Genomic DNA, 24,843 nt, shown 5'->3' with positions numbered 1-24,843 from the left:
GGTGGAGGCTCTGGGGCTAGGGTGGCTGTGAAAGGCAGCTCTGTGCAGGGGCCTGGGACTTGTTTCCTGAGCCTGACAGGTGAAGAGCTAGAGCAAGTCCCTTCCTCTGGACTATCTTCTGGTCTGGGACATGCCCAAGAGAAGTCCTGTTATGCATCAGGCCTTGAGGGGGGAAACCAGACTCACTTTAGTGAGGGCAGGAACCTGAGTACCCAGGTAGCAGATCAAGGAGGGCTCCCTGGCGGAGGAGGCTTCGTCTGAGGGAAGGAGCTTAGCCTAGAAGGCATGCCCTTCTCCCTGTGACATTGAGCCTCTTTTCAGTAAAACAAGGACTTTTTTTTAAACCAGGTCAGTGCCCAACCTGGTTTGGCTCAGTGGATAGAGCATCAGCCTGCAAACTGAAGGGTTCTGGGTTCGATACTGGTCAAGGGCACATGCCCAGGTTGCAGGCTCGATCCCCAGTTGGGGGCATGCCAATCAATGATTCTCTCTCATCATTGAAGTTTCTCTCTCTCTTTCCCTCTCCCTTCCTCTCTGAAATCAATAAAAATATTAAAAAGTAAAAATAAAATAAAATAAATAAATAAACCAGGTCAGTGTTTCTCAAATTTGAACTTTTTCTAGCCCTTGCTGATTTTTGCCATGTGCACGGACCTCTATGTTATTAGTTACATATTATTTTTCTGAAAAATGGCTCATATGTTTTATTTAAATTTATTTAAAGTAAATATGCTACACAGAACACAATCATAACAGTAAATACTATGAGGACCAAACAGTCTTACGAAAACCCAGTCTCTGCCAAGGCCGTTCCCTCCGTGCGGAAGGGAGCTCAGAGCCAGAGCGATGTTGAACAGGCCCAGCATGGAGCCCAGGTGTTCTCCCGAGAAGGGAAGACCTCCCGTGGGACCCCCCGCTTCCTCAGGCCTGTCCGCGGACCTCGAAAATGGTCGCCACATGCGGTCCGTGCCCGGGCGGGAAAACACTGGTGGGAGGCTCTGAAAGTCCCTTTCAGTTTTGTTTTCTTAAAAAGGCCCTTGGGTCACAAGTAGGATTTCAGGATGATGCTGGGAGGGAAGAGCTTGAGAACCGCTGGCCAAAGTGCGCCGTGCAGCCTGCCTGCTCAGGAAGAGGTGGCGAGGCCAGAATGGAGGTGCCAGTGCAGGCTCTGTCTTTATCCTGGAAGTAGGGGAGCCATGGCGGGTGTGAGGCAGGGGAGGCGGCTTGTACACTAGCAGGCACAGGAACACTGGAGGACAGACTGAGGGGCAGAGTGCCGTCAGGGGTACGAGTGGGGTCTGGCTTCTGCTCCTCCCCAGCCAGGCTCTGGAGCCTCCTCCTCCAGGGAGCCTTCCCAGACCACAATCCTCATGGTCCCATCTGTGCCCTGGGCCTGCGGGTTAGGATTATCTGCCTCCTTGTCATGCCTCCTCCCCTTACCAGGCCTGGGGCTGCTCAGGGCCTCAGCACCGGCCACCAGCCAAACAGGTGAAAAAGGGGAAGAATGGGCGAGGGGCTGTGGAGGTGGCGACACCTACACCCGAGACTCTGCTGTGGCCTTGGCCGCAGTGTGTGCTGCCGCAGGAAGGTGGCTGAGGTTCGGAGAGGGACAGCCCCTTCCCAGGGTGGCACAGCCTGGGATAGCTGACCTGGCCTCCTGGGTATGCCACCCAGCCCCCAGCCTCAGCAGCACCTCCAGGCTCCTGTCCCTCCGTGGGTCCCAGGGTGGGCTTGGGGAGCCCAGGGCTGCTGGCTTCAACCTGGCCTCTTGTCTCCAGGACTATGGGCTGCTGCAGCTGGCGGAGGGCGCCTCGGGGCACAGTTTCCGCGCTGTGCTCTGCGTCATGCTGCTGCTGTGCTACCACACCTTCCTCACCTTCGTGCTTGGTAGGAGTGCCCTTGGGGCCAGTGAGGGCTCTGGGGTGTGGTTGGCTCTAAGGGCAGGGGTCAAGAGGGTGAGGGGTTAACACACCCTGACTGGGCCCCTGAGACTGGGGATGGGGCACTGAAACCACAAACAGCAGAGCCACCTCAACTGTCCTGGGGCCTGTTGACTGACTATTCACTTCCCCATAGTTTGAGTAGGTCCCAACCTCAGTTTTCTCATCTGTGAAATGGGGATGCCCATGCCCACCTTGTAGAGGGTGTGAGGACACTGTAGGCAGCTCCTTGAGGTTCTGGGCACAGCCTTAGTGGGCATGGACTCTTAGTTATTGAGCCCTGTGATATGCTAGAGGCGACATCTGCACTACCTTATTTAATCCTCCCATCACTCTAGAGATAGAAGAATATTATCCCCATTTCACAGAGGGGGGAACAGAGGCCTTGAGAAGCCCCTGGTGGGTTGCTGGGAGGATCACAGGAGCCCGTGGTGGTGGTGACATGTGTTGTACCCCCACCTCCTTCAGGCACCGGGAATGTCAACATCGAGGAGGCAGAGCAGCTCTTGAAGCCCTACCTGAAGCGATACCCTAAGGTGAGCTCCACCTCCTGCCAGACACCCCTGCCCACGTGTGCCGCATGGGCCCACACAGACCCACACATGTGTCTTTGCAGGGCGCCATCTTCCTGTTCTTTGCAGGGCGGATTGAAGCCATCAAAGGCAATGTTGACGCCGTGAGTAATGGGGTCTCCCAGGCCAGCAGGAAGTCAGACGCACAGAGATATACTCAGGGACAGGGCCGGCTGGCTGGGAGTGGGGCCCAGAGAGAACCGACAGCAGAGCAGGAGTGGGAGAGGCACTTCTGAGGCAGTCTGGGGAGAAGAGGGTTCTGACAGGGAGATTAGGACGCAGCGCTCCTGGAGAGGGAGGTGCTGGTGTAAGGCAGGGACATGGGAAGACCCACTTACTCAGGGTGTGGTGACAGGCTGGACCTGGTGAATGCCAGGGGGTGAGGGCTCCATAGAAGGGAGGGAGCCATCGGAGGGGCTGCAGAGGGGAGGACCACAGTCGTGGCAGAGACCCCAGCACTAAGCCAAGGCCCAGGATGGACTCCACAGTGTGGAGTCCTGGGATCTCCTGCTGCCCTGGCTGTGACTCCTCCGGCAGCAGGACAGATGCCCCAGATAGGAGCTACGGAAACCTTTGGAGTTGGCTCTGAGGCACAGATGCTATTACATTGCTTTAACGTTAACACTTTCCACTACCTGCTCCCCCTCTATGATAACTCTATCCTGTCCTTTCACTTTGTGATGGAAAGACTAGAGCTCCAGAGAGAGGCAGGAACTGGGCCTGAGGCCGTGTGAGACTTGGGGGAATAATAAGGACTGGAGGCCAGTCTCCCGCACAGCGGTGGACCGTGCACTGGAGCAGGCTGGGCCTGCAGTGGAGTTGGGTGGGTGCAGAGGGTGGGTGGGCATGGCCGGGGGGCACCAGAAGGCTGACCAGCAGGTGCCCGCAGGCCGTCCGGCGCTTCGAGGAGTGTTGTGAGGCCCAGCAGCACTGGAAGCAGTTCCACCACATGTGCTACTGGGAGCTGATGTGGTGCTTCACCTACAAGGGCCAGTGGAAGATGGCCTACTTCTACGCCGACCTGCTCAGCAAGGAGAACTCCTGGTCCAAGGTGGGCTCACATCAAGTGCTGGGGGCACTGGGGGACCAACCCAGATTGGCCATGGGCCCCAGACCAAGGGCAAACTCCTAACTGAACACAGATGTCCCAGCTGGAATTTAAACGGAACCATAACTTCTCATAGGACTCAGGGTGGGGAGGGACGCAGTGTCCCCAGGGTGGTGAGGAGCAGAGAAACGTCAGAACTGTAATGTGTCCGTCAGGAGTTTTAGTCACAAGGGACAGACACATGGCTAGCACTGCATAGGTGAGAGCTGTCCAGTAGGACCTCTGCGCTGGTGGGAATGTTCTGTCCTGCACCATCCACATGGTAGCCACCAGCCACATGTGCAGTGAGCACCTGAAATGTTCCTAGTGCAACTGGGAAACCAGGTGTTTTCAACTTTATTTAACTTTAAATTTTAAAATCACATGGGCTAATGGCCACGGTATTGGACTTTGCTGGTCTAGAACACAGAATGCTTATTGGTTCATACAACAGAAAATTCTAGGCAAACTGACTTCAGGTAGGGCTGGATGCAGGAATTCAAATCGTGTTGTCAGGGCTTAATTTCTCTACCTGTACTGTGTTCTCTTCAATATATCTTTGTTGTACAGGCAGGTTCTCTCCATGTGACAGGCAGGGTGGCCCTGGGTTGCCTGCTGCCAACTCATGTCATCCCTTTGGTTTCAACCAAAGTCCCACGATACAGCCTCATTGGTCTGCATAGATTGCATGTCAATGCCTGGAAACAGAGGGATGGGGAGCAGAAGAGAGGTGGTTGCAGAATAAAAATGGCGTGATGTCCCCAAAAGAAGCATTTGGGGGATTAAATCGATGCCTGTAGGCAAAACAAAGCAAAAAAGGTGCCCACCATAGGTGAAAACATAAAATCAAGTGGTGAAATAAGCATTAGCCATTATTACCATAGTAATGCTGGCACAGAATTCTGAACAGAGTTTTAAAATCATCATCAGCACCTAATCTGGTATTGGTAAATACTTAGCACATATGTCTCAATGCCTTTAAGTCCCTATTTCTCATCCCTCCCCACCTCTGCATGGAAGTCCTTCTTCAGTACCCCTGCCTGGGGACCAAATGAAAGGGAATTCCCTGGGTCTGGGGCAGGTGGGGTTGGGGGAAGGGGCAGGGTGTCACTGAGCTCTCACCATGTGCCCAGTGCTTGCCATTTCCTCCACACCACACCCAACAAGGCAGAAGTTATCTCCGTTGGGCACACCAGGGCTGCTGTGGCTAAGGGGGTGTGACTTTCCTGGCTCACACAGCTGTTGGTGACAGACTGGGTTTGAAGCCAGCTCTGTGAGACTCAAAGGCCTCTGCTTTTCCCTTGTCCCTCAAGTCTCCCGAGGAGGCCCAGGTTGCCCTACTGCTAGAGGCGCTTCCTCAAGCCCAGCCCTATGGGCCCAGCATTCATTCCTCATCACTTCCCACTCCCAGTAAGAGCACAGACTCTAGGAACCTTTTGAACAGGTGACCTAGAAGCCTTCCTGTGGAATAAGCTGGGCAGCTGTGTCTGCCTACACAGGGAAGAGGGGTGGGGGTGGGGGTGCACACAGCTGCTGTGAGCAGTGGAGGGAGGCCCAGGCCTCCCAGGTGTCAGGAAGTCTAGCTGGGTCAGCTCGGTACCCAGCTGTGTGACTTTGGGGTGGTCAGCCCCCACTCTCTCGTGTTTTCCTCAGAAGGGTTTCCTGTGAAAGTGGGGGTTGTAGCACCCTCAGCTCTGGGACCTCATTCATTCCTACTCCCCAGCCCTTGGCCACCACAGAGTCCCCCAACTCAGCTCTAGGGCTTTGGTTGTGGCATCCCTCTCTGCCCTGTGGAGCCTTCATTTCCCTCAGCCGGAAACCAGGTGGTGACAACTGCACGCCGTGCAGCAATGAGGGAATGGGAGCTCCGAGGTAGCTCTGGGGAGCCAGCCACCCAGCCACAAAGACGGGCGGCCTCTGGAAGAGGAGACATCTGAGCTGATTTTGAAGGAGGAGGAATTAGAGTGGAAGTGGAGTAAGTAAAGGACACCCCAAGTCAAGAGAACAGACAGGTCAAAGGCTGGAAGTCAGGGTGCTGCTAAGGGGCTCAGTGTCCCCAGGTGAAGGGTTGTGGGTAGAAGTGCAGGGGATTATGGAGAAACCATCCCCATTAAGTCACTGGCTATAGCTGCTGCTGCTTCTTTTTTTAAATCCTCACCCAAGGATCTATTTTCCATTGATTTTTAGTGAGAGTAGCAGGAAGGAGGAGTGGGGGAGAGAGAGAGAAGAAACATTGATGTGAGAATGACACATCGATTGGTTGCCTACCACACATGCCCCTACTGGGGTGGGGATCGAGCCTGCAACCCAGGTTTGAGAATCAAACCCATGAGTCTTTGGTATGGGGGTTGGTGCTCTAACCACTGAGAACACCGGCCAGGGCTGCTGGAGCTTCTTGAAGACAAGGGCTGACTGCACAGACCCTGGTAGAGTAATACAGAAACTACAGGAATCAGGGAAAACAGATAACCCTGGGGAGACAGAACTCCCATCAGAGGAGGCGGCTGCTGTTTTCCGTCAATGTGCCCCATGTATCCCTTAATAACGATGTCCATGGGTGTCACGTCCACCCTACCTCCTGGTGACTCAAGGTGGGTGAGCTGACTGGGGGGAGTAGGAGAAGCCTCTTAGAGGAAGCCAACGGATAAGCCTGGCAGAGAAGGAACAATGACATCTTAGGCAGAGGAAAGGCACAGGCAAAGGCCTGGGGTGAGTTTAAGGGGTGATGGGGAATAATTGGCAGAAGAGGAGCCAGAAGGGCAGGACAGGGAGGGCCCTGAGTGGCTGTTCAGGCTTTAGTCTGACAGTGAAGGAACCCTTGTGCTGTGGTTTAGATTTGGGCTTTAAGAACTCCCTCCTGTGGTTGCTGGGCACCGCCACCTGAAGCTGAGTGCCTTTGATGTATTCTGGAAATGGCCCAGAGGCCAGTGTGGTTAGAATGATGTGAGGGAGGGGGACACAGTGGGAGATGAAATTGGAGAGGAAACTGGGGGAGACTGGATGGGGCCTTGCAGGCCAAGAGAGGGAGTTTGGGTTTTATCCTGTGTGATGGGATATCACAAGAACATTTCAAGGATGGGCTGATGTAATTTGACATAAAAAGATCTGACTGGCATGGTGTGGGGAATGGCTTGCAGGGGGCGGGAGGGGTGCAGGAAGATGGGTTAGAAGACCATGTAAACTAGGACAATAGAAAGACATCTCTGGTGGACTGGAGCAGGGAGCAGTGTGGAGGCTGGTGCAGTAATTGAGGTAAATGATAGCTCAAGGCCAGTGGGATGCAAGAGCTAGAGGGAAGGTCATGAAGACTTAGTGACTCAGTGCTAGCCAGGATGGGGAAGAGGGAAAAGGCAAGGATGACACCAGGGAGTTGAAGATGGGATGGGCAACAGGTTTCAGTGAGGGGTGATTCTTCTCACCACACCCCACAAAACAGTCTTCCTGCATTTTCTGAAGGGCAGACTGAGGTGCCGAGGTCAGCGAGGAACTAGGAGTAGCCCTGGGCTTCAGCATGGGTGGGGCTGCCAGGTGGAGCTGCTTTCCGCCTTCTCCAGAGACGAGGCCCCAGGATGTCCTGCTCCGGTTCCTCCTCCACCCAGTACACTTCTTTCTGGGCTAATGGCAGGTGGGCAGGTAGTTCCTTGGCAGGAGCTGGGGTAGCAGGAGCTGTGGTTCAGGGCTCAGCCACTGGAGGGCAGTACAGATCCAGGCTCCTCTGGCACTGGACTTAGGGGGAAGGAGTGCAGCTTTCAGGATCCCTGGCGGAGGAAGGGGGTTCTGCACAGCTGACCCCTTCCTGTCAGGAGTGACTGTGGATCCAGTGGACAAGGCCCTTAAAGCCACACAAACCTGGGGTCACTCCCAGCTCTGCCCCAAGCAGCTCTGAGGTCCCAGGAAGCAGAGGGTGCCTACCCTGGCATTGTCTTTGGGATCACGTGAGGTGATGTATGTAGAGCACCTAGCACACAGTAGGCAGTTCCACCAGTTCCGACAGCCGTGGCCCAGGGTCCTGCTCACTCTTCTGGCCTCACACCGCATTTATGCATCCCATACTTTATGCTACCTATCTGTATCTTGGTTATACACAGGCTCTGCTCAGCTATTTCCCTTGCCTGGGAAGTCCATCCTCAGGGTCTCTGTGAATCTTCCTGTTGGCCTGACTGGGCCCAGTCAGAAGTAATTGCTTCCCAGAAGCCCTTGCTGCCCAGCCTGCGTATCTCCATCCTAGCCTCAGCACTGCCTGGGTGTCCACTGGTTGCTTGAGTCGCTTTCTCTATTGCTTCAGAGTGGAGAGGGTGGCAGCTGCTTTCATATGGGCCTGTCCTGGATTTAACCCCCAGCTCAAGTTCTCAAGCTGCTTCAGCTCCCTCAGTTTCTCCTCTGGGGCTGGGGGATGATGTTAGCTCAGGGGTGGGCAAACTTTTTGACTCGAGGGCCACAATGGGTTCTTAAACTGGACCGGAGGGCCGGAACAAAAGCATGGATGGAGTGTTTGTGTGAACTAATATAAATTCAAAGTAAACATCATTACATAAAAGGGTACGGTCTTTTTTTTTTTTTTAGTTTTATTCATTTCAAACCCGGATCCGCCCGTGGGCCGTAGTTTGCCCACGGCTGTTTAGCTCCTACGCTGGGTCAAATGAGGTATTTGTGCCAAATGAATTGCCACGTGGGTTGTGGCTTCCTCAGCTGTTTCCAAGGGCAGAGTAAGATGTGCTCTGCAGCTCCACAAGCCTCCACAGCTGTTCTGGGAAGGTGGGCTCCTCACACCTGACTCTTGCCCTGCCTCTCACAGGCCACCTACATCTACATGAAGGCTGCCTACCTCAGCATGTTTGGGAAGGACGACTACAAGCCGTTTGGGGATGACGAAGTGGAGTTGTTTAGGTGAGTTCTACTATTGCACCCCCCATTGTAGGCTTCAGCCAGGGTCTATCCAGACACCCGGAGCTGACAGCATCCCTGGCCCTGGGCGCCTGGACCCTCCCCCAGGATTGCCCCCCCCCCCCCCCCCCGCCCGCCATTCCCTTCCATCACCCCCTCCTGTGGTTGCTTATTAGAGCCCTTTGAGTGTTCGAGGCTTTCTTTCACCAAAGTGGTTTTGTCAACATCCTTTCCACTGAGCCTCTTTTGTCAGGTCAGTAGGACACTGAGGTCGAGATGTACCCTTGGCTGAGTTAACCTGCTAACACTCAGAGAAGCACACAGAGAGCCAAAGAGCTGGATCAAATAAACAGGATTAAATCCAGCCTTTGCCATTTATCTGTGTCACCTCAGACAATCTCAGCATCCATAAAATGGGAATAACCTCTGCCTTGCAGGCTGTTTTGCAAATCAAATAGAGAATATATTTAAAGAGCCTGGTGTAGGGCCTGGAGCCACTAAAGGGTGGCTGCTTTTAGTCTTACCTATAACTGCTGTGTTTGCTTTTTCTGCAAAGGGTCTGGAGCAGGGCTCAGCCTTGCAAGTTGAGAATGGGGAAGATAATTTTCCCCTCTATTCTTCTAGGTTTGGGGCTGAAACCCTTCTCCTCCCCCCATAATAAAAGACAGATTAACAGGAGAAAAACAAACAGAAGTTAAATAACATGCATGCCTCCTATATATGTGGGGGAGGGGAGACCCAGGAAAACTGAGCAACTCACCAAAATGGCTGAATCCAGCACCTTAAATACCATCTTCAGCTGAAGACTAAAGGTGTTGGGGGTGGAGAGCCAGTATGTGGGGTTACCAGAAAAGCACAGTAAACAAGGGTAAGGTTGTGATGCATAATTAAGTCATTTTCTTCTGCACTGATGAGCATCTCGAGATTTAGTCATCCCCCTCTTCCTGAGAGGGAGGTGCCCTAACAGATGGGATCTCCCTTGTAAATAGAAATGTCTCTCACAAAAGGTAACGTCTAGGTTTTCAAGAGCTCTTCCTGTGTATGCTATTTCTTAAAAATAACCAGCCTAAAATAATCCTTATGCCAAAGAGGCATGTTGTAGGGTGACAATTCTGCTCTCCTTCATATCATTATCTCCATTTTAGAAAGGAGAAAACAGGCCCAGAGAAGTTTTGCTGTGAAAAAGCAGGGGCGGTGTTTGGTGGGGGAGCTCACAACTAGGTCCAGTTGTTTCCTGGGCGGCTCACACCCCGTGACTGTGGCAGAAATCGGAAGGTGGGATGGAGCTGGGTGGGTGAGGCCCCAGATGTGGAGGCTTGGCTTAGCTGCATACCACATTTTACTCTGCCCTTGGACACAGCTGAGGAGGCCACAAATGCCTGTGGCAAGAGATAATTAAAACTTCCAGATGTGCAGTCTTGGGCAAGTCCCTCCCTTTCTTGGGGGTTTTAGTCTCCCCTGTGAAATGGGGCCGGCCCCTCAGGAAGTGGGGCCTGGGAGTGGAGAAGAGACAGCTAGAAGGCAGAACAGGCCTGGGCCTTTGTGTATATTCTCTCCTCTGCCAGCTGGTGTGAAGGAGCCCTTTGCCTACTCATAGGAAGTGGTCAGGTCTTGGGTCAAAGCCTGTGAAACAAGATGTAGACTGAGTCCAACACTATCATCATGTAGACGGGGAAACTGAGGCCCAGAGAGGTGCCAAGCAGCTGCTTGGCAGTCTGGGGACTCTCAGTTCTCTCTTGCTTTTTCTCACCCTCCTCCACCCTCATCTCTCTTGCAGGGCTGTGCCAGGCCTGAAACTCAAGATCGCTGGGAAATCTCTACCCACAGAGAAGTTTGCCATCCGGAAGTCCAGGCGCTACCTTGCTCCCTCACCCATCTCATTGCCAATCCCTGCTCTGGTGGGTAGGAGGATCTTTTGGGATTGCATTTGTTTGGGATTATAGGGATTAGCTGAGAGCCAGGGGTACAACCACAGGCCCAGAGGAAGTGGATGAAGGAGAAAGACCTTCATGCCTCAGGGGCCTGGAAAGGATTTCACAATTCACCTGGGATAGGGGACAGAGGAGTTTGAGCCAGCCCTGCCTCTGAGGAAGTGCTGGTGGCCAGGGGGTGGGGCTACAAGTGAGCAGCCCTCCTAGACAGCCCACACCCTGTCCCCAGGCAGAGGCTGTTTGTGCTCCTACCCTGCTTGTTTCAGTCTTGTCACGTGATTGTTGTTTACACTGTTCCCATCACTGGACTGAGCTTTTCTGAGCCCTGAGCCCTGGGATTGTGTTATAGTCAGCTCTGAAATAATAATAGCCGACATTGTTATTAATAGCTGTGTTCAAGGTTCATACCCATGGCCCATGGCCTCATTTGAGCCTCACAATAACCCTCTGAGTAGGTGCGGTGGTATTCCCATTTTACAGATGGGGATACCAAGTCCTAATAGATAATAAAAATAGAAAGATATTTAATAAGTAGACAAGATATAAGTAGAAAGATAAAATAACTTGTCTAGGTTGCACAGCTAGGGAATTAGAGTCAGGATTTGAACCCAAATAGTCTGGTTTCTGAGCCCATTTCTGAATCATTGTGATGCTAATTCCATGCATGATTTTAGCAGGCATCAGAGAAGTAGAAAAAGTCCTCAGAGACCTTTTATTGGTCATGGACCTACTATTCACTAATGTGTGACCTTGGGTAGGGTCCCCCTTCCTTAATATAAAATGGGGTAGCATATACTTTGCCCATTTCATAGAACAGTTATGAGAAATCAGTTGATAAAATGTTACTTTATAAATCAAAGCATTCAATATTTATAGAATGTATTTAGAACTTGTATCCTGACTACCTCTATTTAGAAATATTTTATAAAGTAAAACTACTGTCATCAAATGGGGAGGGGGGTGTTGTAAGGAAGGGTTGGGGAAGCACCTATACCAAAAATTTAGGAGAGAATTTCCCAAATTATAATCTGGAAAATACCATTTATGCGTAAAATGATTTCTGAAATATATTAGGTAAGACTGTTCTAAACAAAGTGTATATAATGTAGACCTTGGAGCTTTTATATACCAATCAGCAGGGTAAGTCTCAAGAAGCTTTTTTCCTAACTCATTTGGCCCTGGATTTTTTTTTTAATGGAACATTTACTAACTTGGGACCATATTATGATCTTCAGAAACACTGGTCTAAACTTAAATTCCCTCCCTAGAACATAACAAGAACCATAAGAGTAATGCCTTTCTAGAACTTTATGTACACAAATCACTTTCACATCTATTACTTGGTTTGATAGTTTAGAAAATGCTAACCTAAGAAACAAAATTACTATGAATGAACATGTTAGTATTCTGAGCTTCCTAGAAGTCAAGGCAGAAAAAGGAAATCAGAGTGTTTCATAGTTTTCATGATGGTAACTCAAGCCCAACGCCTTGGGGGCGGGGGGAGAGGGGGGAACAGGAGAGGTGACAGTCTTAAACTCTTGGAAATACTGAAGTGCTGAGGTAAATTATTTCTCCAATATTTAGAAGCTTAGAAGGGCCTTTAGTGATCCTCTGATCTGAGCTGCCCATTTTACAGATGGGGAAACTGAGACCCCATTGAAGAAACCTAGGACTGACTTGCTCCCCTACCTTCAGGAAATGATGTACATTTGGAATGGCTACGCTGTGATTGGGAAGCAGCCCGAACTCACAGATGGGATACTTGAGATTATCACCAAGGCTGAAGAGATGCTGGAAAAGGGCCCAGGTGACTACCCCAGGCCCTTGAATCTGCCAGGCTGGGTCAGACCACAGGACTTGCAGTTGAAATTTTCCTCTACCAAAAATGTCTGTCCTCCTTTCTCTACCCTGGTAACTGACCTTTGCCTTTCTTTCTTTTTTAAAAAATGTTTTATTGATTTTTTACAGAAAGGAAGGGAGAGGGATAGAGAGTTAGAAACATAGATGAGAGAGAAACATTGATTAGCTGCCTCCTGCACACTCCTTATTGGGAATGTGCCTTTCTAGACTGAGTGTCAACGAGAGCTCCTCCAAGCTGTCTCTTGTCCCCCAGGTTGAGTCAAGGCCTCCAATGGGCTCCCACAGCCCCTGGGCTTCCTTCAAGCAGCCTTGATTCCACTGTATTGTCCTCGTCTCAGTATGTCTTTTCTTCCCAGATGTGAGCTCCCTGAGGACAGGGACCATGTGTGAGTCACCTCTGTGTCCTCAGGGCCCAGCACAGAGTAGGGACTCCATGAGTGACTGTTGCAGAAATGAATAAGCCTGTTTTCTCCTCTCACTCCCCTGTTCTCAGAAAATGAGTACTCAGTGGATGATGAGTGCTTGGTGAAGCTGCTGAAAGGCCTGTGTCTGAAATACCTGGGCCGTGTCCAGGAGGCTGAGGAGAATTTCAGGAGCATCTCTGCCAAGTAAGTGCCTCTGTGGCTGCTCCCAATCCAGATGGCTACTGTGGCCTGGTTCTCCTGGGTAGAATTTTCAGGACTGCTTCTCCCTCCTGTGCACTCCAGTGCCTCCCCCTAGGTACTACATGTATACTAGTGTCTACTCCGTGCCAGGGCCTAGCAAGGCACAGATCATTTTCAGACCTCATCTGGCAGGGCTGCCAGCCTGCTCAACTACAGGAGTCTATCCACGTTGAGTTTTGTGTTAATGTTGCCCCTGGAGTTTGTAATTCACCAACCCTGCCCTTGCTCTTGTGGATTACAAATGTTACAGATCAACAGCTACAGGCAACTCAACCTGATATGATCCGGGCCGTGGCACAGGGAAGCGGAAAAGACAGCAGGTGTCCTGAGGAGGGACCTAAACCTAATTCAAGATACCAGGAAAGGTTTTCCAGGGATGCCAGTTAAATTGTCAAGTTTATGGGCAGAGAAAGTAATGAAGGAGGAGTTTTAAGTTGAGTAGGGACAGCATGTGCAAATGCTTGGCACAGATATGCCTGAGGTTGGAAGGACAATGATTAGGCTTTTCCTGCCTGGGTGAAGTTATAGAGCAGGGGTGGGCAAACTTTTTAACTCGAGGGCCATAATGGGTTCTTAAACTGGACCGGAGGGCCGGAACAAAAGCATGGATGGAGTGTTTGTGTGAACTAATATAAATTCAAAGTAAACATCATTACATAAAAGGGTATGGTTTTTTTTTTTTTTTTTTAGTTTTATTCATTTCAAACGGGCCGTTTGCCCACGGCTGTTATAGAGGGAAAGGGTTGCAGATGAAATAAGGGGAGGGGGGCACACCTAGACTGCAAAGGGCGTGGCTGTTTTGCTTACAAGACTGAACTTTATCCTGTAGACAGAAGAGAGTAAGGAAGGATACCAAGCAGGGCAGATCTGGGTTCTAAAAGGATAGTTCTGGGACAGCATGGTGGGTAGGTTAGAGGGGCCAGATTGAAGACAGGACACTTCCCAATATAATAATTCAACCAGGAAAAAGAGGGTTGGGGACTGAGGTGGAAGTGGCCAAGGGTATGACATGAGCCATAGGTTGTTAGGGAGTTGGGTCCCAGGTGCAGAGGTCTGGAAGGCTCTGCTGTGGATCCTAAACCTTCCTAGGGCTAGGTAGTGGGAACCTTCCCAAATGAGAATTCAGAGCTGGAAACCCCACTTGAGGGCATGGGTTGGATCCTCCCATTTGGGGAAGGCCTGTGAGAAGCCTGAAGGACGTTTCAAGGGTGAGCCTGTAAGCCATGTCCTCTTCTTTCCCACAGCGAAAAGAAGATTAAATATGACCACTACTTGATCCCAAATGCCCTGCTGGAGCTGGCTCTGCTGTTTATGGAGCAAGGCAGAAACGAAGAGGCTGTCAAACTCTTGGAAACTGCCAAGTAAGGCTTGATTAGCCCTGGCTGGGGCTAATTAGTGAGGGAGGGTGCTGGCAAGCGTGGTAAGGCAGTCCAGAGCCTGGGCCCTCATCCCCAGGAGCCCAGCTCTCACCTAGGGTGGGAAGGCTTCCTTCTCAATTCACCAATGAAGAATTAGAATCCCAGAAGCAGTGAGTGAGTTGCCCAGGATCACACTCAAGTCAGCCACAGGGCTGTGTGAAGACCCTGGTCCCCTACGTTCCAGCCCATAGATCTACCTCTTGACACCTCAAGTCTAGGGACTGATCAGGACCAAGAGTTCCAGAGGGCATGATGTCTGGGTGAGGGGCTACACAGCCTTTCTGCTAATCCCTATTGGCAGACCACCCAACTTTCTCTAGACAGAGACAGGGATTTAGACCTCTACAATTCTTCATTGGCTGGTGGACTCCCACAGTTCAGACTAAAGAAACAGCACTTTCTACAGCAGCCTCATGTGTCTGATTCTCTGGTCTCTTCCAGGCAAAACTACAAGAATTACTCCATGGAGTCAAGGACACATTTTCGAATCCAGGCAGCCACACTCCAAGCCAAGTCTTCTCTAGAGAATGTAAGCAGAGCTGTGGTCTCATCAGTGTCCCTGTAGTTTGGCGCAGCACTCCCAAGCTGGCAGACAGACAGCTGGACAGAGCTCCTGGAAACATTTCAAAACTGATCCCCACCCCCTGCCCTGCCTTTGGGGTCCACCGGTGCTCCAGTGGGATGGCACGACATGAGTATCCGTGAAGAAGCCAAGCCTACATTTTCACCTGTGTGGCCAAGGTCCTCTGCCAAGGACAGAGCAGGTGGAGCTCTCCACCTGCCCTATCACATATACGGGTACTTGTTTTTCACTGTGATGTTTAAGAGAATGTATGAACAGTTTACATTTTACTTAGAAATACAATGATGGGATCATAGTTGGCTTTTCAAAAAACCACCAACCAACCACCTGTAACCTTTGCTTTAACCCATACTGATCGGGGGGTAAGTCTGTATGCTGCCAAAGGCCAAACTGCTTTTCAAATGTCAGCACGGTCTCAGCTCCCAGGGCTGGAGGGACCCTCAGGATGGTCTGCACCTCAGGCTTCAAGGCTTCTGGGGTTGCACAGAGACACTATCTTACACTTTGTTTTAACTCCCTTTGTACCTGTCCAATTTTTAAAAAGCAAACATGTCTATTTAGTGAGATAACTTTCATTGGGATCCATCTGTAGGAAATCAGTCTCCACCAGTAAGGAATGGGGATGCCGAGGCCTGACAGAAGGGGACCTGTGTGGCTCTTTCTGTGCCATGAAGTTGGGGGGGGGGGGTGGGAGGGGGTTGCCATCAGATTGAAACCATTGGGAATTATTTAAAAAATCTTCTGTACTTCATTCTGAGGTACATTTATTTACTGACAGCATTTTTCTTAGAAACAGGATGGCAATTCTTGGCATATTTTATATGTTTTAATTTTTTTTTCAGTTAAGAGAAAAGAGATATTTAAGTAATAAAACTTATACTTAAAAGAGAACATGCAACATCTACTAGTATTTCAGTCAAATATGTGTTGCTTGAATTCTTAGGCAGGGCAGAAAGTTTGGATCAGAAACCATGTGACCTAGGTATGTTTTATTTGAACAACATGATATTTTAAAAAATTTTAGAATAAGTTAACATTTAAAAATGAGGAGATTTCACAAATAAGTCTGGTTTCTGACCTCTAATTAAAAAAAAAAAAATCTGGCAACATGGGGCCTCATTACCATAAAGCAATAAGGCAACAATCAGTTGGAACGGAGTAGAGGCTACTTTAAATACTTATCTTTCTGGTCTCTAAAAGCACCTGCATTTGCAACTTCTGGGACAGTTAAAATGAGAACTCAAGTTCAGTAACCAACACCAAACTTTACCATTCACAATCCCATGACAGCATACTTAAATTTAACCATTTCCCTAGAAAAATCATGGACACAGTAAAAATAGTCATCTATGAACATGTGACTCCTCAAGTACATGAATGCAATTTCTTTAAGGGAAGGACCGTAGACAACTTTCCCAATCTTCCAGCACTGCTGTATTTAGCAAATACTTTTGAGCATCTGTCAGTGGTTGGGTGGGTTAATCTATTAATGTACAGTCAACCAGCTTCCATGACTGACACTGAATGAAGCAATGGGTTATAGGCATTTTCTCATTAGGGAAAGAAAAGCAGAAAACCCTCATTCAAGCTCCTCCTTTGCACTTAGTACTGTCACAGCAGAAATGCTACGAAGTTTTTTTCTCGTTTTGTTAGAATTAGACAAAAGAATGCTCTCCATAGAGCAGCCCTTTGCAAGCTGTATCTCCTCCAAAGCCTGGGTGCTGGGAGACCAGTTTGTTTCTAGGTGACAGGGCATGGCAGGGTCAGAGGTGACTAGAGCCAGGCTGCTGAGAGGATAGCATTTAGTGGCTTCCCCACATATTAGAAGAACTCTACCTGCTGCTGTATAAAAGCAGTACTGGCCATAGATACAAAATATAATTTGCAAAATAGTTTATAAAAAGCTTTATTTCAACCTTTATTTTAGGTGCTTCTGCTTGTATTTTAAAGTTTAGTCAGTTTCCTTGTCAGTGTTTGTTGCTGTTTTCTTGCTGGGCTTCATTAATTAGCCTACGTCACCTTTACCTCTCTGTCTGCTGCCCTGGCTGCAGTCTGGCTGATAAGAGAAATCAGTGGATTTTGTCTCCTTTATCCCAGCTGCAGCTTGAGATAGTCTGTGAAAACATGTATGTGGAGGAGAGTGGAGGGTGACCATATTGGGTGTCTGACACCATATCCTGTGCAGAGGCCTTTGAAGGTGAAAATTCCATTATGGGCTTCTCACTGTGTCTCTTTGAGCCATTTCTGGTTACTTCTCTTAAAGACTTTTCCAGCACATCTGCCCTGGATAGGCAGCTGGTCAGGTGGAGAGTTTTGGCCTAAAAATAAGGAGACTTGAATTGTTGTCCCTGCTTTGCTACTGACTGATTTTCAGAGTAACCTTAGGAAAATCACAGACCCACTAAAAACTAGTAATTTGGACTAGATTACTCTTTCCTGCTGTTAACAGTTCGAATTCTAACTCTGGTCAAGTCTGTTGGTGGGTTTTCATCTCCAAAATGAGGCAACAGAAATATAACTCTCTGCTTTTTGCCAAAACTTAACCAGAAATGATAGGCTTCCTCAATCAGGGGCCCCGACAATAGCCCAGGATACCAGTGAGCAAATAATCCTCATTTGGGGCAAGTCTGCATTCTGTGCCACACAGAGGAACTCAGTTGTTAGGAAGTAGCAACTGTGTAACATGACCTGAACAGGCCCTTGACAACGGAAAGTCTACCTCTGCCTCTCATTGATCACAGGCCCTTGGGCTGGCTGGCTGGCTTTCAGCAGTGTGCTGCTCCCTATCAGTTCTCCCATGTGTTAGCAGGATTCCCTATTCCTTATCTCTCAAGTCAGAATGGGAGTGTTTCCAAGACCTCTATCGTCATTCATGCAAAAAGACAGGACCCTAAAGGGCCAACACCAAACCAAGACTTGGCTGAGGTCCAGGTGGGCAATTCCTGGCAACTGAAGAACAGCACCAGGAGGTTTTAGAAAACCCTAGCCTGTGACTACATTCAACAAAGGAATAAAATCCAAAGACACTTTTTTCTGGAGTTACTCCCAAGTTTATTTCTTCTAAAATGATGGGGAATAGACAACTTCTCGTTTGTTTAAAAATTAAAGCTAACAGTGTGCCTTTTCAACAACTGTTTCCTTATGTTCTTAGCACCATCACACTAATGCAGTAATAAATGAGAGGTACCTGGATTCTGAAAACCATGTAGCAAATGGGAACTCCTCACCCCAGTCCCAGAGGTAGCTCTCCAACGCTAGAAAGTGTCTTTCTGCTTGGGTTAGCACAGCTCCGGAAACCTGGTGCAAAGTTCACTACTGCCCAACAGGGTGAGTCCACAAACAAGGAGCCTCATTTGGGGGCTTGAAAAATTCACTTCTAAGTTAGCAATCTATGAACTGCCTCCACTGCACAAAGTCAACTGTCAAATGACAAAATGTAATACAGTCCTTCCTCTGGGAAGATATACAATTACTAAAAGTCACTATGGACTTCTTAAAGTTGACATTCAAGTTTAATTAGACACGTCACAGGTAACACCTCACAAATGACTGGACTGGGTTGTCTTGTTTTTCTTCACATCATTAACAAACACCTCTGAACACCAGACACTATATGCCCTGGGTGGAAGAAAAATAGCTAATATCAAATGCTCATTATTTACCAGTTGCTAGTTTAAGTACTTGACATGGTTCTAATCCACATAACCACACTATGAAGTAGGGATGATTATTGCCATTTTACAGATGAGAAAACTGAAACAGGTTAAATAATTTGCCTAAGATCACCTGGTTACTTTGCAGCATAAAGATTTGAAGCTAGGCAGTTAATTCTAAAGCCCACACTTTGCTAAACTGCTGGTTGAGCTTAAAATGATTACAAGTTGGAGCTGATTTATAGTCACTAGGCCACTCTTAAGGTACTGGCTAAATACTCAAACACCAGAAACTCTTGGCTTAAAACACACAGCATATGTCTGTGTGGCAGTTTCCCCAGGCCACTAAGCTTCCTGAGGTAGGGATAGGGTCTAACTTCAATAAAGTCAAAAGGAAAAAAAGGCAACCCTTAAGCAACAGTATTTGCTCATAAAATGATCAAGGGCTATTGGAGGAAAAGGCTCTAATTCCCAGATGGATAGGCAGAGTCTGGTCAGCTACTCCAGAGACAAGAAGTGAGGCCTGAACAGATGTAGAGAGACAGGCCTGGACTGAGGCTTGAGGGGCAGCAAACCATATGCTAGAAGAGCTTTGGTATCCTACATAATAAAAGCCTAATATGCAAATTTTCCCCTTGGGCGGTTGTTCGCCTGGAATACTGACCACTTGCTATGACGTGCACTGACCACCAGGGGGCGGTGCAGAGCATGGTGGGCGTCAGCTACATGGCGCTGGCAGCGGGGCAGCAGTGGAGGCACTGCTGGCCCTCATAGGCCCCGACGAGAGTGGGGCCACGGCTGGATGGTGGAGCAGGTGAGCAGGCGGCACCAGGCCAAGGCGGGTGCAAGCAGGTGCCCGATTGCCTCATTGATTGTCCCGCAAACGATGACCAGCAGCGGTGGTGGGGAGCTCAGCTGCCACCTGGCTCCCAGGCGCTGAGGGAGCTGAGTAGGGGGCCCAGGCCTGAACAATCACCCTGCAGGCAGGATGGTGGAGCAGGTGAGGGGGCAGCACCAAGCCAAGGTGGAGTGCCAGGAGGGGCTGGGGGCGTGAGCTGGGGCTGTGAGGTTGGGGGCGCAATCTGGGGCCTGAACTCCATAGGCCACCCTGAGGGACCCCACCCGTGCACGAATTTGTGCACCAGGCCTCTAGTAAGACGATAAGAAGTAGAAACATTTGAAAATTGGGATGTGTATGCTAAAGGCATTCAATTTTAAGTTTGGCAACATCATCTCTGTGGGTCAAAGTGGTCCATGGGCCAGAAATCTGTCACCCCCGGACTACAGCTTTCAGATAACTATCTATGGAAAGAGGTTGTGAGCAAATTTACAGTTAGAGAAAAGCCTGATCTATTAAAAATAGTAACTTTAGGTGGGAAATTTATTGGACCACATATACTGTGGGAAGGCAGTGGTGGGTTTGGCCTAGAGCAGCGGTCACCAACCTTTCGGACCTTGTGGACCACCAGTGGTCTGCCGACCACCAGTTGGCGACTACTGGCCTCGGGGATGACTGAGTCAAGGGCTCTAGTGCTCTCCATCTCTTGACTTTGCTCCTGTGTTAGATTTATTCTCTTGAACTGGCTTCTCTGCATGGGAGGGGTACGTGGCAGTTCAGACCTCACATCCTTACTTACAGCTTTGTGACCAGAAGAAGCTAGCTTCTTTTCCTACCTCCAGTATGAAAAATCCCAGATAAGAACTCAGATTAGTCTAGCTTGATTAAATGTCCATCCCTTAGACCAGTTTCCCCAGATCAACATCAGATCATCAGGGGATTAGAAGGGTGAGGCCAGGTAATCTACATTTTAACAAGCCCTTCAGGTGGATCTGATGCACACTAAAGTTTAAGAATCACACTGCCTTAGAAAGGGAGTGAGGTACTACAATTGGTACAACTGGGTCACATGCCAGTTGGAGGTTTTTACTATAAAAAAGATGGGGTACTGGGAAAACAAAAACAACATGTATCCACTATATGACCTTTTTTTCAAAGTTCATATACAGAAACTTTCCTAGGTGAAGGGAAGAATAAGGACAGTGGGTACAGTCTGTGGTACTGGTTAGTGACAAAAGCTTATCAGAAGGTTGCTTTTGCCCTTCTTTATAAGATCCCTATTTTCCATTGGGAACTTCCTTGAGGATGGCTCCCTCTCAATCAGAAATGTTCAGGTTCGTTAGGGCTCTCTTCTGCCCCATTTTCTCTTCCCCTTCACCCAAATATCTTGATCTCATAGAGCTTAGTCTGCTAAGGAAGACATACTAGTAGGAGTATATAAAAAGGGGATGTGTTTGGTCTGGAGAATAAGCCAGTCATTGAAATGACTGAAGTGAACTACAGGGCAGAAACTGTAATTCCAAAAGATCTGAGATAGGAACAAGCTTGACATTTTTGAAGGCACAAAAAGAAAGTCTAACAAGGCTATAGCTAGAGTACTATGAAAGAAGAGAGCAGAAAGCCAATGGATCTTCATTAAGAAGTTTGGATTTTACTCTCAGCACACTGGAAAGCAATACACGTTCTAAGCAAAGGAATGACATCATCCAATTTACTCAAAATTATTTTAGCTGCTACATGAAGAATGAATTCTATAGGGTTAAACATGGAATTTAGGAGCTGGTGCGATACCAAAGATTTCCAGCAACACTTGCCTCTGCTTTCTGTAAACTTGCTGATAAAAATAAATCTTCCCTTTACCAGCTACTAGTCTTAAGGAAAAAAATACTATCAATATGCTAAAGTGATAGGCTCTAAGAGTCCATGTGAGTTGGCATTTCATGTCCTTTGCTCATCATGGAAATCAGAAACCCAGTTTATCAAAACCCACATCCATAAATGTGATTTCTTACTTCAAAGATATCTTCAAAGCCATTAACTCAGTTTAAGAAATAAGTAATCCCGAGAATAGTACTTGCAATAACAAACCATTTCAAAATGCCCTACTAGATATAGTACCTGCTCACTACCAGAAAGAAAAATGTTTATAAATTATTCCTCCTCATGTCAAGATCCCATCACGGCAAGGGCCATGATGACAAATGGTTTGTGAAAAACAATTTCCCCTCCCCACACACTGCACATCCTAAAATTGTAGCTATTAATTTATAATTATCTACTGAGTTCAGCTACCCTCATAGACAGAAGGTCATGATTTTGCACAGTGTCAAAGCTCAAGGATTGGCTGATTCTGGAATTGGCAGAATGTAGCCTATTCTCCCACCTCGAGTATGGAGAGTGTTAGAAGCCAATCTCAATGTCTTTCTGACATATTCCAGGCTTCCCAATTCACACAATGCCTTTGGATCCCAAATGACTAAATTACTATGTGGCCCCAGATAAAAGCTGGGCTCATCACTTCTGCAAAGCCAATCAAATCTTCTCACAAGCACTCAAGAGTTCATCACTATGACTAGACTCTTGAGGCAAACCTTCATTTACTCACTTCAACTTCTTTCTTCAGTGCCAAGAAATCTGGAGCCTATAAGCCCTGATGTTATAGAAAGGGTTCAAAGCAAACAGGTGCTGCTGCTCCTTTTAACATAATCAATTATAGATGCCTAAAATGTGTACCTTATTCATAATGCTGCTTCATTCTTCATTCACATGCAGGGGAAAACAAATTTTCTGTGGAAAGCATCCAAAGATGACTAAATCTTCAAGTGGACAGTAACTTTTCACAAGAAACAAAAATATAAAGGAAAGTTAGTATCACTCCTAAAGTTTCCTTAAAAATGTTATGAAATGGTAAGTGGTTTTAGTCTATCAGTAACAGTAGTCAAATGGTTCCAGTAATTGTCTTGAGCTAAGGCCTATTGCTCAGAGTGATAAAGCAAACAAGAACAATGTGGACAATTAAAATGGGCAGATAAATCCAAACCTCTTTTGTATAATTTCACTAATGCCTCTCAAAAAATTTTATGAATCAGTGAACGGGCTGTAAAGAGATTCATTGGGATTTTCTATTTCCATGCTAAAGAACAAGGAAATGCCAAAAGACAAATGGAAAAGCAAAGTCTGGATACACTTATCTGAACAATCAAACTCTGAACACCCAGTACTGTTGTTAATTTTTAACTTACCCCTGTATGGTTTTAAAAAGGGCTGGTTAGAATTAAGCTAATCAATTTTTTGTGGGATGCTTTTAGTAAGAGGCTCTCATAAAAGGAATTACAAAGTATATTTAAATTAATATTCCCCAAATACTTTTGTTATGTCCATTTACTAACTTCTTTATGTTGTAATGTAAGTCTTAGGAAATAAAAAATAGATGGAAATTGTTTTTCTCAAGTTAAAAATACTGTATGTTCAGCCTGTGTGGCTCAATAGTTGAGCATTGACCTATGAACCAGGAGGTCATGGTTCAATTCCCAGTCAGGGCACATGCCCCTGTTGTGGGCTCGATCCCCAGTAGGGGGCGTGTGGGAGGCAGCCAGTTGATGATCCTCTCATCATTGATGTTTCAACCACTCGCTCCCTTTCCCTTCTTCTCTGAAATCAACAAAAAATATATATATTAAAAAATAAAACCATATTTTAAAAATGCTATGTGCAGAACTAACAAATAGTCCAATAAATTTTCCCTAACTACATAATTAACTTACTATATCTTATAAACCACTTAGGAAAAGAACTGTTTTAAGATGTTTATATAATGCAATATGACTAAACATTTACAGTTATTTACTCCATTAAACCCTATGTTTCACTTAAATCAGAGACGGGGAACATCCGGCCAGGGGGCTGTATAAGGCCCTCAAAATCATTTGGTCTGGCCCTGCGAGGCATTAGGGGTGAGCTAAATGCCTGACCAAATATAGCAGGCTAATTTTTAAGTTGGTTAAGTCTGTATGGCCCATGAATGATGTTATAAATATCCAAATGGTTCTTAGCAGAAAAAGGTTCCCCACCCCTGATTAAATCATCACAAACTAAAGCCCTGTCTAAATTTGAACTGTGAACATTAAATCACTATCTGATGATATAGGCAAATACATATTTTGATGTATATAGAACCAAGAAAAAATTATTTCAGATACTATCTTTGCTCTTAGGAAAATCTCACCTAACGGAGGGTCAATCAACAATTACATTCAATGCAATGATGAAACGTTGTAGTTGGATATTTTTACTCTATACTTTATTTAACAAGCATTTATTAAATAAGCACCTAGGTTTTGAGAATATCTTCCTTAGGAAAAAATGTATTTAAAGAGATAAATGGGTAGATCCAAACTTTTTAATAGGCAGGCTAGCCTGTAATAACAATTCATTTCCAAAGGGAACAGGAGCATCAAACAGCCTTTGTGAGAACAGGGGCACAAAGTTAATGGAAACAAAAGACTTCAATAGTAAAATACTTAGAAACTGGGACCAAGTGGGGAAAAGAAGAAGGAATTCAGCTAAGTCCCCACAGGATTAATATAATGCATCAGGAGGATACTGGCTCTCATGCCCATGACTCCCCTGATGGGAACATCCTGAATCAGGCTTGTGTCTTAGGGAAGTCTAGTTGAATGTAAGGCTGGAGCAAGAGAGCTATTTAGAGAGGTAGAGAGGTAGAGAGGAAGGGGAAAACAAACTATCTTTTCCAGCTTTCTCTCCAACCAATAAAAGACTAGGTGATTTTTAAATTCAGGTGAATAAATTTAATATTACTTCAGGAGCTACTAATCAAAAATCCAACTTTTCCCATGTCCACTAATTTCAAAATTAAAAGTTTAAAAAATTAGTTGACCCATGGATATAGACAATAATGTGGTGAAGGCCTGGCATGAAGGACAGGGTGAGATAGAAGAGGTCAATGGGGGATATCTGTAATATTTTCAATAATAAAGATTAAAAAAATACTAGTTGAGGTTATTATGTCAGCTATGATGCACTTAAATGCAAGTGAATCAGTTGACTCAGAAACTGACTACTAGCTAATATACTTGTAGGCAGAGGTAGCCACCAAGCTGCACACATTTCTGAATTATGCCAAAGAAACTTACCTTCTTCTCCTGATTCCCATTCTCCTCTTTTAAAATGCATGCTTCCTTACAAAGGAGCTTTGTACATAGAGAATTTGTTACTTCAATGCTCACTGTATTCTGTAAAATCATACTGTTTTAATATCACACGGTATGTACTGGTAGTAGGGTGAGTTATAATACGTGGCTTAAGAAATTCTCTACAAAGAACACTCATAGAATTGAAAAGGTTTGTGTGAATCAAACTAGTAGTATTTAAATTTGTTTGGTTTACATTTAA

General features: G+C 47.2%; 1 protein-coding gene across 8 annotated transcripts in view; it reads left to right on the top strand.

The window, feature by feature from the left end:
* Positions 1–15,614, top strand: part of TTC39A (tetratricopeptide repeat domain 39A) — a 46,827-nt gene extending 31,213 nt beyond the window's left edge. For 4 of the 8 annotated variants that reach the window (XM_036350616.1, XM_036350620.1, XM_036350617.1 and 1 more), the window contains 10 exons: positions 1,779–1,887; positions 2,409–2,476; positions 2,557–2,616; positions 3,402–3,563; positions 8,395–8,486; positions 10,261–10,381; positions 12,110–12,221; positions 12,768–12,882; positions 14,184–14,300; positions 14,799–15,614. In XM_036350616.1, the coding sequence (XP_036206509.1) occupies positions 1,779–1,887; positions 2,409–2,476; positions 2,557–2,616; positions 3,402–3,563; positions 8,395–8,486; positions 10,261–10,381; positions 12,110–12,221; positions 12,768–12,882; positions 14,184–14,300; positions 14,799–14,922 (1,080 nt within the window). In that variant the 3' untranslated portion in view covers positions 14,923–15,614. Of the gene's footprint in view, positions 1–1,778; positions 1,888–2,408; positions 2,477–2,556; positions 2,617–3,401; positions 3,564–4,849; positions 5,044–5,105; positions 5,575–8,394; positions 8,487–9,789; positions 9,906–10,260; positions 10,382–12,050; positions 12,222–12,767; positions 12,883–14,183; positions 14,301–14,798 lie in introns of those variants that run through there. The other 4 variants (XM_036350622.1, XM_036350621.1, XM_036350623.1 and 1 more) reach the window with 4 other exon arrangements.
* Positions 15,615–24,843: the final 9,229 nt, after the last annotated feature.

Source organism: Myotis myotis, unplaced genomic scaffold (genome assembly GCF_014108235.1).
Source record: "Myotis myotis isolate mMyoMyo1 unplaced genomic scaffold, mMyoMyo1.p scaffold_m19_p_2, whole genome shotgun sequence".
Taxonomy (NCBI): domain Eukaryota; kingdom Metazoa; phylum Chordata; class Mammalia; order Chiroptera; family Vespertilionidae; genus Myotis; species Myotis myotis.
This window is presented reverse-complemented; position numbering and strand designations above follow the sequence as displayed.